The sequence below is a fragment of the Plecotus auritus genome, assembly GCF_963455305.1.
Source record: "Plecotus auritus genome assembly, chromosome: 7".
In the NCBI taxonomy this organism is placed as follows: Eukaryota; Metazoa; Chordata; class Mammalia; order Chiroptera; family Vespertilionidae; genus Plecotus; species Plecotus auritus.
This window is the reverse complement of record NC_137774.1, coordinates 159,928,613-159,948,013: the sequence shown is the minus strand read 5'-3', so window position 1 is coordinate 159,948,013 and position 19,401 is coordinate 159,928,613. Positions and strand designations below refer to the sequence as shown.

General features: G+C 38.2%; 1 protein-coding gene across 1 annotated transcript; it reads right to left on the bottom strand.

The window, feature by feature from the left end:
* Positions 1–14,124: 14,124 nt before the first annotated feature.
* On the bottom strand, positions 14,125–15,678 carry LOC308254264 (D-3-phosphoglycerate dehydrogenase-like; the record flags this gene model as incomplete). Its single annotated transcript, XM_080680206.1, is given in 3 exon segments — positions 14,125–14,963; positions 14,966–15,102; positions 15,104–15,678. Coding segments are annotated over 3 exon segments (1,551 nt in total).
* Positions 15,679–19,401: the final 3,723 nt, after the last annotated feature.

Below are 19,401 nucleotides of genomic sequence, written 5' to 3'. Positions count from 1 at the left end.
AAGGAAATTTGAGAGTCCTGGATTATGAAGGCAGTCTTTTCTGCCAAATGCATTAGTGTCATTATAATCAATTGCAAATTGATTAAGCTGATAATTATGACACTATATTAGTGGTATCATAATTGCTATAATACAATTTAGTATGTGAAAGAAAGTAGCATTTTTTTAACTGGTGATTCTAGAAAAGGATTTTAGAAAAGGATAATATGTAAGTGTTGTCCTATAAGATAAGCAGTATTTTAAGAGAGAGAAATGTGGAGTGTTGTGTTTCATCTCTCAGTAATTGGAAGATCCCAGTTGTAGTCTTTCTTGACTCCCTTACATGCTTTGAAAATAGTAAACACTCAGGGAAAGTAAAATTTATCCCCGCATATTTTTTTATTTCTTTATTAAGTCAACACCTATTTACTGCAAGTTTTTACATGTTTTCTGTACCTCAATAATATATTAGCCTAGCTGGCATGGCTCAGTGGTTGAGCATCAGCCTATGAATCAGGAGGTCATGGTTGCGGGATCGACCCCCAGTAGGGGCATGCAGGAGGCAGCCGGTCAATGATTCTCTCTCATCATTGATGTTTCTCTCTCTCTCACCCTCTCCTTTTCTCTCTGAAATCAATAAAAATACATATAGAAAAAGAAAAATGATATATTAGACAGACAAATGTCAAGATATAATATAAAAGACAAAAGAAGATTTAGCCTCTCTGCAGGTGTTACTTATTACCTCAGACCAGCTTCCATTCTGTTCTCAATGACCTGTATGAATTAGAACCTGGTCAGGGTGACATGAGATGCAAGCCTACAGAGAGAGAACAGAAGGAAGAAACCAGGAGGGGGAGCCGGTGGGAATATAGCTTGCTTAAGGATACATGGAACATTGCTAGGAGATATGCTGTATTTAGGACATGGACTGTCAAACTTTGGACTTCCCAAGCTCAGTCATCTAATCCTTTGTTCATGTAGCCTTGATTCCCATCCCAGGGATAAATACCACTGTCGTGTGTACAATCTTTTTGATGCATTGTATTTGGTTTGCTAGCATTTTATTGAGGAATTTTGCAACTATTTTCATCCGAGATTTTGGCCTATCCTTGTGATGTCTTTGTCTGGTCTTGGTAACAAGGTGATGCTGGCCTCATAGAATTCGTTTAGAAGTGTTCCTTCTATTTTTTTGCAAGAGTTCAAGATTATCCTAAAACTGTTAAGACTTTTTTGGTGACCTAACGTGAACTATCTTGGAGAATATTCTATGTGAGCTTGAGAATGTTGTTAATTTTAATGTAGTAAGAATAACATTGCACCTACTCATATAGTTTCAGAGGCTGTTCTAATATTTTGCTTTTATGCAAAATCTTATTTTAATTCTTATCACAATGTCATATGGTAGGTGCTGTTCATTAACCTTTTTAAAGATAGTGCTGCATTTTAAAATGCATTTTATGGAATTTATTTTTTAGAGATGTTTTAAGTTTACAGCAACATTAAGAGAGAGAACAGAGCTTTTTCATATGCCCACTGCTCCAACACATGCACAGCCTCCCCCATTATCAACATTTCCCGCTAAAGAGGCACATTTGTTACAATTGTTGAACCTGCATTGACACATCAATATCACCCGAAGTCCACAGTTTACATTAGGGTTCAATCTTGGTGCTTACCTTCTGCAGGTCTGGACAAAGGTAAAATGACATGTATCCATCATTATAGTATTGTACAAAGTATTTTCACTGCTCTAAAAAATTCTCTGTGTTCCACCAATTCATAACCCACCAACCCCTGGAAACTTTATTTACTTTTTACAATTTACAGATGGTTATGCTGAGACCCAGAGCTGTTAAACAACCATCTTAGGTGACATTGTTAGTAGGAGGTAGAGCAATATTCACATCCAAACTGACTTTGGAATCCACTGAAACTGTTACATGTGTGTGTCAGTGATGGCATAGAAATGAAACACAGATTATACAGCTCAACAGAGAGACTATGATTAACAACATGACAATTAATATCAACATTTTAAGTATCTTCTCACTGTGTTTTAATTTTATATTGTATCTATATCTATATATATATAAAAGGCTAAGCAGCCGCCCGACCAGTGGTAGGTATGTTGCGCACTAACCATCAGGGGGCAGATGCTCAATGCAGGAGCTGCCTAGCTGCAGTGACCTGGTTCTTGGGTGGTGCACCCCGGAACCAGAGGAGGGAGCCTGATTCTTTGCAGGGTCATGGGATTCTACCAGGCCGCGGGACCCCACCTGCCAGAGGGACCCTGCTCACTCCACAGACGTCCTTCAAGCTGCAGGGCTGCCCCAGGTGTGGCTGGCCAGGGAGGGACCATGGGAGGTTGGCTCCAGGGCATGTCCAGCCTGTCTCACCCAGTCCTGCCCCGCTGGCCACCTTCTAATTAATTTCCTTTCAATGTGCACGAATCCGTGCACCGGGTCACTAGTTTCAATATAAAATTGGTCTATACAATTCTTAAGGATAACACAAATAGCCTAAGTTTTGTTAGGCACGTATGAATATCCTCTAAAAGGGCAAACAGAGAGATAGAGAGAGAGAGAAGGAAATGGAGGGAGAATTTTAAAGAAGCTTCTCATTAATTACAGAATGAAAGACATATATGGGTTCACTGTTGTATAACAAACAAACCATAGGTTTCTTCTCTGCAAAACTGTGTCTGGTTTGCAAAATATATCTTTGACCATATTGTCTCACATTTCAAAATTGCTATGAATAGAATAGAGATCCTGAGCCATAAGCTTGTAATAAGTTCATTGGTTTGGAGTGAATTCTATATTGTTTAAAGTCAATGACATTTTTTAAATGGAAATATTTTGGGTAGATTAAGGATCAACAGATCACCAAGCTTATTATATTTAGTATTACTATCACCCCTTAGCTGGTATGTTGCCAGAGATTCATTAAAATTTCTTCCATTGGATACAATGCAATGAGATGTTCAGACCACTTATGGTATTTAAGCTAAATAAATAGCATGTTTGTTAATTATGATATTTTTACAATGTTGTTCCCCCAATTTCAACAATATGGAGTGAAATTTTTTTATTCATTTCAGTAACAGTTTTTAAAAATATTTCTCTTATACTCACAATATTTTGAGAAAAAACTGAAATATTCATGTACAGATAAACAAGAAGGTATATTTTTAATAAGTTGATTAACAACTTGACTCATACATAAATCCCAAATATTTGCAGCAAATGTCAATTAGTATTTTTTGTCTGCTATATTTCAATACCACAAATTAGAGATCAAGTGAATTTCTTTGACAATAATCAATGTTTTAAAAGTATTATTGTTACCAATACAAATTCTGAAACTTTTATCTACCTTATAGTAGAATATTCCTATGATTTTATTCTTTAAATGTAGGGGCTAAGTGATGTAACATTTACAAGCTCATTTACTCATTATGCTAATGTCGTCATTTTAACAAGAATTGTATACTCATACTAAGTAAATATATATTTTCCCACTATATGATCAAAAGTATTCTCAGTGATAATCTAGTTACATATGCTTAATCTTGTCACTTTAGTTGTACTGGTTAGAGATTTATCTCTTTAAAATCAGCTTGCTGGACTAATTAATACCTACTCCCTTTCAAATCCCAAAACTTTTCTGCTGAAGACAAGGTGATGATTGTTCTTCTTTATGTGTGAATTTTGCATTGTTTGGTGATAAATATTGTCTCTTAGTGGAGAGCTACAGATTCAAAGATGGGGAAACAGCAGATGGATATAAAATGAACAAATGACAATCAAGAAAATGATTATCGTGGAGGATAAGGGGAATCTGAGACAACCTTTCACTTATTTAGCTTTCTATCTACAAAGCTGAGCATAATGAACACATGTAATGGGAGTTCAGTAACTGGTGGTTTAGTGAAGAAATATGCTACTTAAAATAATGACTGACTAATGGACTTTCTGAGATAATTTTTATTCTCAATATTAATCCTAAAAATAGTGTTGTTCCTTATTTTTTTAATTTATATATATGTGTATATATATACATATATATTAGTGTATATATATATATATATATATATATATATATTATTTTAGAAAGAGAGGAAGGGAGAGACAGAGAGACAGAAAGACATGTGAGAGAGAAACATTGATAGGTTGCCTCCCTTATGCACCCCAACAAGGGATTGAACCCCACAACCTTTTTTATTTATAGGATGATATTCCAACAAACTGAGCCACCTGATATTCCATGGGGCTGTTTTTAATTTTTAATCAAATTAATAAGTGCACATATTATAAACATTAAATGGTATTAAAATTTATAAAAAATAATTTTGTCTTAACTGAGCATATTCTAATGCCCAGCACTGTTTCTCTGAAGCAATCACTCCCACATATTTTTTTCATTTTCCTTTGGTATTTATGGCATTTTTCTAAATGTATGATTTAGAACCATTTCATCATTTATCAATTTTGAGCATTATCAATTGACTTACTGTGATAATAAATATTTTACTCCTTAATAAGCTCCCTCTATTTTCTCCTTTTATTGAAATAGTATTATAAGCTGTTTTTATTAAATTAAGACACAATGACACCATTAGTGTGAATATGTACATATTGTTTACTGCTAGTCCAGAAAGTGTTCTTTCTTCTTTTTTTTCAACCATCACCTGAGGATATACTTATTGATTTATTTTTACTTTTATTTTTTAGAGAGAGGGTAAGAAAGAGAGAAACATTGATGTGAGAGAGAACATTGGAATGGAACCTTCAACCTTTAGGTATATGGCTAATGCTCCAACCAACTGAGCCACATCAGCGAGGGCCAGCAAGTTTTCTTTCTTATGCAATTTAAAAAACTTTTCCTAAAATTTATAATATCCTTTTTTCCAGTTTCTTTATTATGATTCTAATTTTAAATTTATTAAATCTTCCAATGACATATAAACACCAAGATGCTCTTTAAGTGCTCAGGCAGCCTGGATATAAAATTAGTACCATTTATTTTCATGAAGATCTAGTCTCTCCCTTGGTCTGTGATACAAGGGCACATAAGGACTTGCCATTACTTCCATTTCTGAAAGTTTCTATTTTCTATTTCCCAAATCTCCTATCTTCTTTCATTGTTCCTTCCTTCCAAGACCTTCTTTAAAAAGAAGGGGAGGTACAATTAAAAGTGCCTTATTTTCAAAATCAGTATTAGATGGATAGTTTCAATATTGAATTACTAGAGGCCTGATGCACGAATTCGTGCACGGGTGGGGTCCCTTGACCTAGCTGGCAATCAGAGCCAATCGGGGCCATGGGAAGTTGGCCGGTCTGGGGGAGGGGCCGTGGGAGGTTGGCTGTGGGAGCACACTGACCACCGGGGGCACTCCTGCATTGAACGGCTGTCCCCTGGTGGTCAGTGCGCATCATAGCGACCAGTTGACCGGTCGTTTGGTCGTTCAGTTGTTCAGTTGATTAGGCTTTTATATATACAGATATTTTGGAAATCTGTTTTCTTAAGAAGTTTGAAGGTCCTGAGCCCAAAATGAAATTACAACCCTTATCAAATACTCTGGTTTCCACCCAGTGAAACCTCCAAGAGAGAATGCAGCTAACCAATGCCTGGAATCTAAACTCTTGGACACCCTGTTAATATATTTATATTGTTTTAAATTCTAAGTATGTGGCAATTTTGTTCAGCAGCAATAGAATACAGATACATGACTATAGATAGCTTTAATTCTATTTCAATGCTTCCTATATAAAGTATTGTTATAAATAACCAATTATCCTGATCTAAATTATTTATGTAGTCAAAAATATATGTTTTTCATAAATAATAAGCTTTCTTATTACCCAGATTCAGGTAACACCTTTAAATAAATATAAAATATCTGCCAACTCATTAATTGTAGAAGTTAAAAGCCCCTGCTCTCTGAAACTATTGCCTCTGATTTGCAACCACAATCTGCCAGTTTCCCACCCATCAGTAGCATTAAAACATTTACTTTTCATATAAAAGTGCCTGATGGCAAATATAGAACTAAAAAACTCTTGTTTATTGTATTCCCCTGAAAGTTATACTTTATGGTATGCATACACTTATGTACACCTACACATTAATATACACTCTCTGAATATAGTACTATAGAAAATAAGTTTGTATGAATACAAATTCTTTGACACTTTATTCTCTGGCCTGACTTTTAACTAAACACCACCCACTATGAAAGCTATAATAGTGTGATGGAAAGCTAACATTCTATTGAAGTATAAAGCACTGAAATAGATTACTTTCAGAGTTTTATTGTTGCATTATAAGACTGAAAGTGTTTTTTGGAAACTTGAATTTTGCCCCACCTTTACGTGTAGCTACTAGTACATGTAATAGTTACTATAACTTTCCTGAAAAAAAGAAAATACTAAATTTGAATGCATGTGAGGATAACTGCTATCTTTTTTGTTTGTTTTGTTTTTTTGGTGGGGGGGAGTTAAAGTATTTTGGCAAGGGAGAAATAATAAATTCTTAAAGCAAACAATGAAAGAGGAGACTAATGAAAATTGTTAAGACCAAGAAAATAAAGAAGAGAAAGGAGATAGGCAAAATGTTAGGGTAATTTTAAACATTTATCTAAACATATGGTTTTAGAAAATATTTATTTAATATTTACTAAAATACCATCACATCTTAAAAAAAAAAGACCTTTAATGGTTATTTTTTTATTGTTGTTCTTTATTAATTGCATCCTGGTACTACTTGTACTTTTCCAGTTATCTTGAGCATAGAGTATCTGTAGAATTCAATACTGAATGGTGAGATGATACAATGTGCTTTTATATATGTACTAGAGACCCAGTGGATGAAATTCATGCATGGGGGTGTGTGTCCCTCAGCCCAGCCTGCACCCTCTCCAATCTGGGACTCCTCAAGGGATGTCTGACTAAATGGGCAGTCGGACATCCCTCTCACAATCCAGGACTGCTGGTTCCCAACTGCTTGCCTGCCTGCCTGCCTGCCTGATTGCCCCTAACCACTTCTTCCTGCCAGCCTGATCATCCCCTAACCACTCACCTGCCAGTGTGATCGATGCTTAACTGCACCCCCCAGCCCAATTGCTCCTAATGCACCTCCTCTGCAGGCCTGGTCCCCCTCAACTGCCCTCTCCTGCAGGCCTGGTCCTCCCCAACTGCCCTCCTCTGCAGGCCTGGTCCCCCCCAACTGCCCTCCCCTGCTGGCCATCTTGTGTCCACATGGGGGCAGCCATCTTTGACCACATGGGGGTGGCCATCTTGTGTGTTGGAATGATGGTCAATTTGCATATTACCTCTTTATTATATAGGATAACTTTTTTATTCTAATTTATCATGAAAAAGTTTAGACATACAGAAAATTTGAAAGAATTATATGACAGTTCAATATACTGTTCACCTGTTAATATATTTCTTCATTTGCCCTTTCTCTTGCTGCACACATACATATATATGAAAGTTTTATTCTCTAAATGATTTACAATTAAGTTGCAATCATCATGACCCCTTATTTCCAAATACTTCAGCATTCAATCCCAATGGCATTATGCTTCATTACCACAACACCATTACTATATCTCAAGTATGATTGATATGGTAATATATTTCAATTTATAGTCTATAATCTAATTTTCCTAATTGTCCTCAAAATGTACTTTATAGATTGTTTAAAAAATCAAGAATCATATATTGAAATGGGGTTTTCATGTTTCTTTAATCAGAGCAATTTCCTCCCCTTGTTTTGTTTTATATCATTGACACATTTGAATAATCTGGACTAATTGTTTACTAGTATCATCCACTACTGGGATTTGTTTAATGGCTTCCACTTGATTTGATAACACTTCAACTTATTTTTTTAGTCAAGAATACAATAGAGCTTGTGTTGTTTAATTTGTGTTGCATGATTACATGGGTAAATATTGTCATTTTCTCCAATTGAATCACTTGGTTTGGATGATTTCTATGAACACTCCATTTCATTAAAAAAGTCTCTCTTTACTTTGACAAATAAGAAGTGATAGCTGGTATGAAAACTCCAGACCTCTAGACCTCTAGCCTCTTTTCAAGCAGCCTTTTACAAATTATTTTAGCATGAATTGAGGATCCTTGTCAGAGTCAATTACTTCATTGAGAATTCATAATCATTATTTTTATCCTATCTTTTCTTCTATATTTGAGAAGAATTCTGATGTAAAAGATATTTTTACATGCATTCTATCTTCCTTACTCTCTGCCTTTCCCTCTCTCCTTCTCTCTCCTCCTTTCTTTTCCATTTTAGAAAGTCCATTAATGTAATTCACCACATTAATAGATATAAAAAACAACAAGTAACATGAATATTCCAGTAGTTGGTGAAAATACCTCCAACAAAATTTCATATTTCCTAATAAGATGAGAATGAATACTTCCTCAAAATAAAAACATATAAAGTAGAAGAAACTTAGAATATTGCACTTAAGAGATCTGGCTTTCGAGTCAGGAGGCTCTGAATCTGCTCCAGTTCCAAAATTACTTGTTCTGTGATCTTGCTCAGTAAAATCTCTGTGCCTCAATTATTTCACCAGTGAGATGAGTTCATAAATCTTTAGTTTGTCCTAGTGCAAGGTACATAGATAATATTCAATAAATATTAGCTAATACTATTACTATTATTATTATAGCTACTAGAGGCCCAGTACATGAAATTCGTGAACTTGGGGGGTTGTCCCTCAGCCCGGGAGCCCTCGGGGAATGTCCGGGAGCAGGGCCTAAGCCAGCAGTCAGACATCCTTAGCGCTGCTGCTGAGGGAGGAGAGGCTCCTGCCACGGCTGCTGTGCTTGCCAGCCATGAGCCTGGCTTCTAGCTGAGGTGCGCTCCCCCTGTGGGAGCGCACTGACCACCAGGGGGCAGCTCCTGCATGCAGCGCCTGTCCCCTTGTGGTCAGTGCGCATCATAATGACCAGTCATTCCACCATTCGGTCAATTTGTATAGTACCCTTTTATTATATAGAATTTTTATAATTACTATTATTGTTTCTTCAGGTATTATCTCAAAAGAAGGGATCATTAAGAGTGATTGTTTAACTTAGTTATATTTTTATCAAAAGTATTTGAACCAAAGAAAATGAAATTTTTTATGATGCATCAAAAGATTTTAAACTCCCTCTCCAAACCGCCTTGAACACTTAAGACCTGGCTTTTCTTTGAAAAACAGGAATTGGGAAAGCACTAGCCAAACCGGAGCGCTGGAGCTGCTGCAGCTGAGGTCAGAGGCCCACTGCCCGGATGCAGCCTGGTGACCTGAGCCTACTCCTCCCGCTCCCCTGACATGGTGAAGTGGGGAAACAAAGATTGCAGGGTGCTCAGGAGGAGAAGTTGATGCCATGGCGCTATGTGGAATACACATGTAATTATGGAGGATAAGTGTTCTAGAAACTCTGAGAGTCCTCTACCTCATGACAAAAACTGAGGGAGAATAAGAAAATTGCTGTTGGGTTGGGGGCAATTTCTATATTTTTCCTTTTTGATGACTCATTCAGACAAGGAGTCTCCTTCCTTTCTTTCCTTCCTTCCTCCCTCCCTCCCTTTCTTTATTTCTCCTCCCTCCCTCCCTCCCTCTCTCCCTCCCTCCCTCCCTCCCTCCCTCCCTCCCTCCCTCCCTCCCTTCCTTCCTTCCTTCCTTCCTTCCTTCCTTCCTTCCTTCCTTCCTTCTTTCTTTTGAAGGGTGAGAGAGAGAAAGAAACATCGATATGAGAGAGACATATGATTGTTTGCCTCCGGCACCCACCCACCCACCCCTACTAAAAATGCATCATTCACACATACAAATAATGCTTGTAGGGATGTCTAATAGAAGACTGGCAAATGTCCTTGTTATGAGGTGTTACATAACCTAATGGCCTTTATTAGAATAGAATTCTATCTGTAATTTATTGAAGGGTCACTTGCTACCTGGGTGAGCAATTTCAGTCCTTCAAACTGTGTACTTCATTCTAAATCTAAGCCTATTTAGTTGAGGGTAGAGCAATTCCTGTTGAAGTTCAGAAATAACACCCAGCTGAATGCACATGGTTTGGATGAACTATATGTGGTATAACTGGCAGAGATTTAGAAGAATCAATTACTCTGATGTTACCACTCGGAAAATGGACCCAAGCTGATGGTCTAAATTGAAAGTAATCGTTGAAATGTTCTACAGTGGCTCTGTTCCAGAGCATGTATGGCAACCTGACTGGAAAAAGCACCAGACAATTACATCTCAAAACTCAGTAAAGACCTCCGGAAGTATCTACACACTTTATGTAACACATTTCCACAACATAAATGCATTGAGTCACACTTTGTATAGCAAACTGTGGCATTGTTATTGGTATATTGTAAAAAATGCCATCATGATAGAAAAAAATGCTTCTTGCTAAAACAACTGCACTAATTTCAGCCTAGTATAAAAAATAACCACTTCCATTTCAAATTTCATGTTTTTACTGCAAATGGTTGTATGTGTTCATCATTTTAATGGGAGCTGACTTACATCAACAAATGTGGAAGCAGCAAGAAAACTTTCTAGAATAGTTTTATTTAATATATAGTTAATAATACAGTATATTTAGTGTAACTATGTTTCTATTTAACTTATTTAATAAAATAGAAGTGAAATGACCTGTGATTTATCTTTACTAACCATTTCTCTTTCAATTTACATGTAAATTTAGTTATATTGAGTTGCTCATAGAGTTATTTTTTCTTACATCAATCATATTATGGGGACTATTTTAGTATGGCTTATATAAATGATACATAATCAATTCTCCAAATTTAACAAAATCAAGTGCTTTTTTCACTTTAGTGTTCTGAAAGATGTATTTTGTAAACAATGTGCATATAAGTGGTTGCAAACATCTATAATTAAGTTGACTATAAAATTCATTAACAGTATTTTAGAATTAATAAATCATAATACATTGAGCTGAGTTCAAAAAAGATCCATGTGACAGGTGTTATATTTTTCTTTTTTTTTTGCTGTATACCTACTGCTTCTTTCATGTCCAGTATGTTGAAAGCATCCAATAGATATTTGTTGAATGCAGAATAATGAGGAAGAAAATATTTTTCTGGCATCTTAAAGACAAAAATAAAGTCTATTCAGAAATTCCAGAGGGCAGGATTACCCTGATTTAGTTAAGTAAAATCTTTAGTTACCTAATGTGTGGCAGATTCTTTGCTTGGGTGAGAGGCTGCAAAGATGACTATAACAAGTCACTGAACTAAGGTGTCTTTAATTTAATGGTCAAGAGAAGTATTTGTAAATATAATGATGAAAATATTATTCATAGAAGAATATGAGATTAAAATTCTTTCAGCTTATTTCCAGTTTTATGATTCCTTTAGATATCTGAATTAGCTTTTCAAAATGTATGCAACAGTTTTCCCAACACCATTTATTGAATACAATGGATGAAGGCCCATTGTATGTTTTGCTTCCTTCATCAAATATTAATTGACTATAAAGGCATTGGTTTATTTCTGGGCTCTTTATTCTGTTTCATTGACTATATGTCTGTTTTTATGCCAGTACTGTACTGTTTTAATTACTATAGTCTTGTATTATGGTTTGATATCAGGAAACTTGATACTTCCAACTTTGTTCTTTTTTCTCAAGATTTCAGAGGCCACTCAGGGTAATGTTTTCTTATGAGTCAAATCCTTTTCTAGGAATCAGTCTTCCAGACAAAAAAACTACATTTTGTAATATCTGATGAATACAAACACTTGTAATAAATTAAACTGTGACCATATTGGATAGTTAAATATATTGCAATATTTGTAGTAAGGGTATAACATGATATTTAGCCTTAGCATTCAATAACTTATCTTTTGAATTTAAGATGTTTGTGATTTCCTGGTCAAAGTGATATCAATAACAAGTGTACATTTTTGATAGCATATTGCCTAACATTAATAAATATTAACCATACAAATATATTTCATTTGAATTAAAGCCATATTAAGTTAGATATTTTGAGAAATATAGGTTTAAAAATATTAAATTTTTATTAGTTAGAACTCCCCAAAGTAGCATAGATGACTTGACAGCAGCAAATGAGGCAGATTATGAAAGTGAATGTGGCTCATCTAAGATGAAGTAAAATGATTCAGCTGTTTGTCACAGAGCAATTGCTAGACAGGCAACTGGAGTACTTTCCCCAGGCTAGTACTTAATAAGAGTTGTGCAAATGAATTGATTCAATTTGTGTTCTGCATGCAACTGCAAAGTGTGTAGGCAGAAGCTATAAAACATCAACATTAATGAGAAGCTCCAAAAGCTATATTCTGAGTAAGAATAGGCATAATACAAGTTTTCCTTTTAGCATCATGAGGTAGAAAGAAGTGCTTTATCCTCAGGGAACAGGCATTGTGGAACTTTATACATATAATCTTTATATTTAAAGTTCCACAATACATACACACACATGCATATACACACACATGTATATATGTATAGATATATAAAGGTTCTTAATTATAAACAAATAACTGTCTAATAAAAATGTAGAAATACATTCACATATTGTTATGAGTTTTAAAATATACCATCTGACCTCACCAAAACTGTCTGGACACTATTGCCGAAATAAAACTATATATTGCATGATTGAAGGTGGGTCCCACTGAGGCAGTAGAGGTTTCTAAGTTAATAGTGAAAATCAACTGGATAAATATCAGAGAATGTTGTCCCGTTTCTGAGGTATTTCCTTTAAGCATGGTATATTCCAAGATTTATCAAACTGGATTTGAAAGAAACAGGCCGGACTAGCTTTTAACAGAGGTTACATAGCAAAAAAAAAAAAAAAAAAAAAAAAAAAAAAAAAAAAAAGATAGGTGGTCAGATAAGTTTGAGAAATCACAAATTCAACTAATTCAACATTTTCTCCCTTCCTCTACTTCTCACTACCTGAAATATGAAAGCAGCTTTTTGTATTACCGAAGAGAAATTGGAGTTTGCAGAAGTGTTATAATTGTGGTTCTTGGAACATTGCTGTGATTCATGTTCTGAAGACCTTGCTTTGGGAGATTATAGTGTGGGGGCGTGAGTACTAGTTAAAATCAATGAACTTCATATGAAATAAAATATGGGGTGGGCAAAATTACTTATGTTTTCCAGATAATAGTTTTATCATCTGTCAAAATGTTGAGACCAGAAATGATGGCTTCATGCTCAGTAACCTTAGTCTTATATAACACTAGGGGCCCCGCAAGCAAAATTGCCTGAGACCCAGGACCCAGAGTCCCGCGGCTCTGTAGGACCCAGAAAGTCCTGCAGCTGCTGCAGCCACCGGCGCCACAGCCGCTGCAGGAGGTGGCACCCAGAAACCCGCCCGCTGCCTCGGCAGGACCCAGAAACCCACCCACGCCTCCAGTCAAGTCCTCCAGAGTCAAGTCCCTGTCCACTTGCGCATGCCTCACCGTGCACGCAGCCCCGCCCACCCCACGCATGCATCCTCCTGCTGATCGGTTGTTACAGCATGATGGCATGATGACCACAGGTCTTTTATATAATAGACTAGTAGCCTGGTGCACAAAATTTGTGCATGGAGGGGGGTTCCCTCAGCCCAGCCTGCACCCTCTCCAATCTGGGACCCCTTGGGGGATGTCTGACTGCCGGTTTAGGCCCGATCCGGGAGTTGGACATCCTTCTTGCAATCTGGGACCGCTGGTTCATAACCACTCACCTGCCTGACTGCCTGATCACCCCTAACTGCCTCTGCCTGCCTGCCTGATTGCCCCTAACTGCCCTCCCCTGCCAGCCTGATCTCGCCCCCAACTGCCCTCCCCTGCAGGCTTGATCTCGCCCCCAACTGCCCTCCTGTGTCGGCCAATTTGGTTCTGATTGGTCAGTTTCTATGCCAGTCAGCGTCAAAAGCTCCACCTCCTAGGCAGCCATTGGCTCCTCACAGTCAACCCAGATTTGGTTCTTTTTTTGGTGGTGGTGGGGGGTGACGTGGGCTGTTTATTAAGTGGTTATTACAGGGGTCAGACCACATAAGTGGTGTCAGTCCTGGCAATGTGACCTCTCAATGTTGATCACAAAGCCCCCAAGGCTGGTCCTGGTGAACCCCAAGGTCAGAAAAGAAACTGAAAGGCCTCGGTCACATGCTGCTTCCAGGCATCCAGGCTGGGCAGCAGGGAGGAGATGCCCATGACATGCCTGGTCTCCCCATCAGACACCACCGAGGTCTGGTAGGACAGCAGCTGTACACCTACCTCTGCCAGGAGCCCAATCATGGTAGGCAGCATGGCAGGGTTGGAGGGCTGAGCCGGGAACAGGAGGAGGGGCAAACCCCTGCAGAGAGGCACTTCTGGTCTGAAGGCAGCTCTATTGAGTACCTGCAGCACAGGTGTGGTGCCCTGGACAAAGCCCACAGCCTGGTAGGGGGCACCTGCCAGGGCCACGCTCAGGAGACTTTCCCCGCATCCTTTCTCTCCTGGCACAGTGGGGTTATGGGAGGTGGTTACATTGAGGCCGGCCTCCTTCACCAGCAGCTTGGCGTTCACCAAGTTCACATCCACATGATTAGAAGCATCTTTGAGGAGGCCGACAATGACTGCGGGGCTCAGGCAGTTCCCGGCATTCTTTAGGGATAAGCCCTGCATTACCACCTGGATGTTCCCTTTGGGGGACCCTGCCGAGGCTCGCATCAGAGTCCCCAGAGCTTCTGCCAGACCTATACAAGGTTTGGTGTGTGAAGAGAAGGCACTGGTAAGGGCCTGGGCATTCATGACCCCCGCGAGGGCTCTCCCCTTCACCATGTCCATGAACTGGACAGCAATCTCCTCCGTGCAGTGGCTCTGGGCCTCCTTGGTGCTGGTGCCCAGGTGGGGGCAGCTGATGACATTCTTGTGGTCCATCAAGGCACGGTCCTGAGGCGGCTCCTCTGTGAACACATCCAGCGCTGTGCCCAGAGCAGGGTGCCCTCATCCACCATCCCTCCGTGGGCGCAGTTCACCACATGCACGCCCTTCTTGCACAGGGCAAAGGTGCTATCATTCAGCAGGCCTGTCGTGGAGGGCAGGAGAGGGGTGTGCACAGTGATGAAGTCAGGGCAGCTGCTGAATGCTGAAGGAGGCCGAGACCTCTGGTGAGATGATGGGGTCGTACTCTACAGTGTTCATCTTGAAGGACTGCATCCAGATGGCCACTTCTCTCCCGATCCTCCCCAGGCCAAGAATCTCCAGGATACTTCCATTCAACTTGGTTCCCATGAACTTCTTTTGGTCCCATTTGCCATCCTTTATCGAAGCTGTTGTCTGGGGAATCTGCCTGGCCAGACACATGATCATCCCACAGGTGAGCTCCGCAGCACTAAGACTGTTCCCTTTGGGAGTGTTCATGACCAGGATGCCCTTCCTTGTGGAGGCCTCCAGATCCACATTGTCCATGCTGGTGCCGGCCCTGCCCACCACCTGGAGCTTCTCCGCTGCGTTAATGACATCCGCAGTCACCTTGGTGGCGGAGTGGACGATAAGGCCTTCACAGTCCTGCAGCTCAGCTATCAGCTCCTCTTTGCTTAGGTTCTGCTTCTCTACCACCTGCAGCCCTCCATGGTGCAGGATCTTCCAGCAGCAAGGGTCCAGGCTGTCACTGATGAGCAGTTTCTGTAGATTTGGGAAGGCCATTCGTCCTGGCGGCCTCCAGATCCACTCTCTCCCTGGACAGAAACACCTCTAAGCCCCTAGATTTGGTTCTGATTGGTCAGTTTCTATGCCAGTCAGTGTCAAAAGCTCCACCTCCTAGGCAGCCATTGGTTCCTCACACTTCACCCAGATTTTGTTCTGATTGGTCAGTTTCTATGCCAGTCAGCATTTCTGAGCCTATCAACGGAGGCCTGATCAGAAAAGTGGGGTGATCAGCAGCCCTGGTGGAGTCTTGGAGAGAAATGGAGATTAGGCTACTGGCCAGACTGGGAGAGAAAGAGAGAGGCAAGTGCTGGTCAAAAGTTGCCACAGAGGCAATGGATCAGTCCCTGCTTCTCTCTTCAGGCCTCTCTCTGGCCCTGATTCGCAGCCCCCTCAGCAGTCAGTGCTGGGGCACCTTGCCTGCAGCCAAAGCAGTCAGCACTAGGTTGACATAGCAACCCAGCACTGACTTCTGGTCTGGTGGAGCTTCAGTCTTAAGGGTTGTTACACCCTGGCTCTTTATTATAGAGATTATTACTATGACAATACCTACTGATATTAAACATAATATACAGTATAATTTGGAAGTCAACATGAAATACTAATTCCAGAGCAGTCAGTAGATTGACCATTTATTTCAGCAAAAAAAAAAAAAAAAAAAAATGGTGTTGTTTAGAATATTATGTTTTCCTTCCAAATTTCATTTTTAAATATATTCTACATGAATTGAGTTATCATTTCCCAAGTGACTGGATCATTCAAGGCAAGGGAACAATCAAAGCTAGCTTAGCTTCAGGCTATTTGCAGTTGATGTCCCTTGGATTTAAAGCACAAAGACATTTCAAAAAGAAAACATTTTCATCTCATATGTAACCCAGGAGACAGGAAAGCCTGGCATCCTGAGAAACACCTTTCAGTTATATCAACTTGGCAACTTACGTCTGCTTTTGAAATAAGCAAACAGACAAAAAATTTGAATATAACAGTCTCTGAATCATGTTTCCTTAAACTTTTTACCTTCAACACTGAATAAATGAAACACCTAGCTCTTAAAACAGCGACTAAAGAAGTCACCATTAGCTTCTCACAATCATGTTGGCAAGGTGAAAACAAAATGCATATGGCTTCTGCATCTAAGACTCATTCATGTTCAAGTCCTCAATTATGTAAGTTAAAAACAAAATGCGTATGGCTTCTGGATCTAAGACTCATTCATGTTCAAGTCCTCAATTATGTAAGTTAGAAACCATTCTGAGAATGCTCTCTATTCCCATTGATTCACATCCACCTTCTGCTCTGCATACCAGAAATAACCAGCAAGATCAGTAAGTTAATGGCAAAGAAAGTTAACTAAAAACTACTGCTAATACTTAAAGCAAGAACTCACATATTTACCAAGTCACACTTCCCATTGTCATTGGCATGTATCTCTGTATAAAAAGGCATTTATAAAAATAGCATACTTTTTTTAAAAAAATATCTGTTTTGAAGTCTCTTCAAACAAATTTTCTGGTAATCCTTCTGTTCTTATGTAACCTAAAGCATATTGTACTCATTCTATCACTTTCATTGTTTAAAAAATTTTGAATAATTACCATATGCCTTTGGAATACTTATAGAAAAGGAAAAAAAAAAAGAGTACAGAAATAGGATAAGATTTGGCACTCACCTTCAAGGAAGTAACATTCTGGTGGGGATGGGCAAATTCAAATACAAGTAAAATAAAGTCGACCAAGGAACTCATTTCTGAGAAATTAGTTAAGGGTTTATAAGGTGAAATTATTTTCAGTAGAACCTGAAAGACTATTATTACTATTATTTTGTTGGGAAGGCAATACTGAATTAAATTTGATATGTAGACAGAAGAGATCTTACAAACTGTGAAAGCACAGAGATACAAACCAGCATATCTTTAAGGTGGAAGTAATAAATTTAGAGCTGAATTAGGAGATAAAGTACCTAACATGCGGAACTATTTGTGGAGCATGGGCACTTTGCTAACAGTGACAAGACTCAGTATCACAGAGACCGAATGTGCTTACCGGTCTGGGGAAATCTGGGGGCCAGGTTTCCAAAGCCTCTTCAGATGAGGTCTGTGGGTCATCCTGAGCTCCTTGATTGGGTCCCAGGCACCAGAAATAAACAAAATCTTCAGAGGAAACAGAGGAGTTTACATCTATTGCTTAGCAAGAGATGATAAGAAGGCACTTCTTGAGGGCATGTTTAGGAGTAGATAAACACTAAGAGAGATTTCTGATGCAGAAGTGGAGGCTATTAGCATAAAGGAGGCCTAACTTCCAGGAGTAAGGCAGTTGTTTGGCTTGAAGATGATATGATCATCAGTGAACAGTATCCATTATCGTGCAGGTCAAAGAGCATGACCAGGTAACTAAGCATGTGGCAGGGGCACAGTGGGACCAGAACAAGAGAAACCTGTAAAGTGGTATTTATATGTACTTATATTAAAATATTGATAATAACTTTCAATAAGAATAACCACTTATTAAAAGCTTATTAAATGTGCTAAGTAGAACTGGGGTTCAAAACCACATCAAACATTGAAGTACAAGTTCTTTAAACGCTGACCACTGCTTAGTGCTACATCTATTCAAATATTGCTCTTTACTTACCTACCAAGGACATAAATTTGTAAATGATGATGATATACTAATTTTCAAAAGCTTTTCAAGTATTATGAAATAAATTGTTGTATTTAAACTTTACCAACTGAAAAATATATGTGATTATTACTTTTGTCTACAATAACATCATCCTTTTTAAAGTATTACTATCAGGCTGAGAAAAAGGGTTACTTTTAAAAAGCAGGCTTTAACATATAAGTAATGACAAACACTGGATTATTTGTCAAATGTACCTTAATTCTTCTAAATGTGTACAAGTGTTTCATACGTATATTTAAATCAGAATTTAGGCTACGTAGCTTTTAAAAACTTTCTCTGGGTTAACCAGTAGGAAAACAAAGCAAAGTATATGCCATATTTTCTTTCCAGTGACCGTGATTATACTGCCCAGTCTTTGTCTTAGTGTCAAGATTGTCATATTGTTTATAATGACAGTTATTAAAAAAGTGTAGTACTTATCAATCTAATAGTCTGACCAATAAACTGTGTAACCAGCTAATCCTGCTAAGTTACCAGGATTTTTTTCAATGCTAATCTTTAAAATTCATATTCAAATACTAAGTACACTTTATCCCTTTTAAAATATGTTCATTTCAAATAATTTCATTTGGATATACAAAGTCATTACATACATAGTGGGGGTGTAATAGAAAAACACACTCACAATACAGTCAAGTAAGAAATAGAATCATTTACACATATTAAGCAGTTGATATGTTAATAGCACTTTTCAAACTATTTATATGTATTATTTTATTTTTACAGAAATTATTAGAGCAAGTGAATAGACCCAGTTGTTCTGATTCTGCATATGATGATCTTAACTATTATGCAATCATTCCAAATATTATCATTTTAAATGACAAGTGTGTTTCTTTGAAGAAGTTACAACATAACAGTATCCTTGGGTTCCTCATCTGTCTTATGTATAAGATCACTGTATATATGCCATTGAATAAGGATTAGATGAGTTAATAAATGGAATGTCTTAGTATTTGTAAACCAAGAATGTAAAAGGGACATACATGTTAAGGTGAAAAAGAAAGGGAAAAAGAATAAAAGAAAGTATTTTCTTTAGAAG